The 1,227-nt window shown below is 43.4% G+C and overlaps 1 protein-coding gene across 1 annotated transcript in view; it reads right to left on the minus strand.

Annotated features, from left to right (window-relative positions):
- The window catches only part of LOC125034798 (arrestin homolog), a 1,852-nt gene extending 912 nt beyond the window's left edge, over positions 1-940 (minus strand). Inside the window, exons 1-3 of the mRNA XM_047626775.1 lie at positions 827-940; positions 304-659; positions 1-92 (exon numbers count right to left, since the gene is read on the minus strand). The exon at positions 1-92 is cut by the window's left edge and continues 912 nt beyond it. Of these exons, the coding sequence (XP_047482731.1) occupies positions 1-92; positions 304-659; positions 827-869 (491 nt within the window). The 5' untranslated portion in view covers positions 870-940. The remainder of the gene's footprint in view (positions 93-303; positions 660-826) is intronic.
- Positions 941-1,227: the final 287 nt, after the last annotated feature.

A 1,227-nucleotide genomic window follows, 5' to 3' on the forward strand; every position in this document is an offset into this window, starting at 1 on the left:
GCAAAGCCGACGGAGTTCCGCTTGTGAGGACGTTCCTCCTTGCGGTCAGCAACGTACAGTCTGAGATCGTAGATCACACCAAGAGGCTGGGTCTGCAAGACAGAAAATTGGGATAAGCATATAGCATTTCAAGACGACTATATTAGAACAAACATCCCATATCATTTATAGAGGAATCCGAGTAGTGAACTTGAATAATTACAGAAAAAATAGCGATAAGTATATAATTGATTAAATATTTATGGAAAATTATCCATTTTAAAACATTGAAATGCAAACGTTGATACTGTATGGGATACGTACGGACATTTCATCTCCGCTATCAAGGGAAACGGAGCAGGGAGCGTTCTGGGGAAGATTCACCCTGATAGGGTAGGCGTTGGCACCCAGCTTATTGATGAGTCGTTCCTGGACGTCGGTCACCTGAACGTCTCCAGTATTAGGAGCGACCTCGGTGTTGATGAGCTCGAGCTCCTTGCTGAAGTGAAGTCCCATGACCTCATCCTCCTCGCGACCGTAGCGGTACGTGACCGCCACGCGCGCGAAGACCCTCCTTCCTCGCAGGTAATCATGGTCCACAACAACCACACCGTCCACGGGAGAGGTGTGGGTGATGTGGTCCACGAAGTCCCGCTGATTTAAGTACGCGGTGACCTTACCTGATTGAAAAAGATATATTAGGTTGAATTTTCTTTTTAAGATTGCTTCATTTCCAAAGCTAATGGAACTTAAAGAAATATAACCCCTCCCGCCCGTGTAACAACGTAAACAAAAAATCACTGTTTAATAATACATTGTCTGGTACTCCATGAGTCTCTTCACTTACCATTCGGTGAAGTCTTCTTGAAGACCTTAACAGCGTTAACCATTAAAAAAGCTTGGCGGATGACTTGGTAAACCGGTAAAGTCCCGAAGGTTCTCCGTGTGAAGCTGATACCGAAGAGTACTGGAGGACCGTTCTTATAGTCCAGCTCCGGGGTAATTCAATTAGCTAGTCGCATGAGTACGTCAGCACCACTCAAGGTACAAGGGAGTGTTTGTGCTTTTGTTTTCTTACTTTTATCTTTTAACCATGGATAAAGGCCAACAAATCTTGGTAAGACATCAAGAGGTGGGGCACATGCGTCTAATTGCATATTCTTTATTCCTTTTCTTTCTTTTACTTGAGTATCAGTGATTAAGAAAAGATAAACAAATTCTAGTACACATGCTTCTATTTTATCCTTC

This window comes from Penaeus chinensis, chromosome 18 (assembly GCF_019202785.1).
Source record: "Penaeus chinensis breed Huanghai No. 1 chromosome 18, ASM1920278v2, whole genome shotgun sequence".
NCBI lineage: Eukaryota > Metazoa > Arthropoda > Malacostraca > Decapoda > Penaeidae > Penaeus > Penaeus chinensis.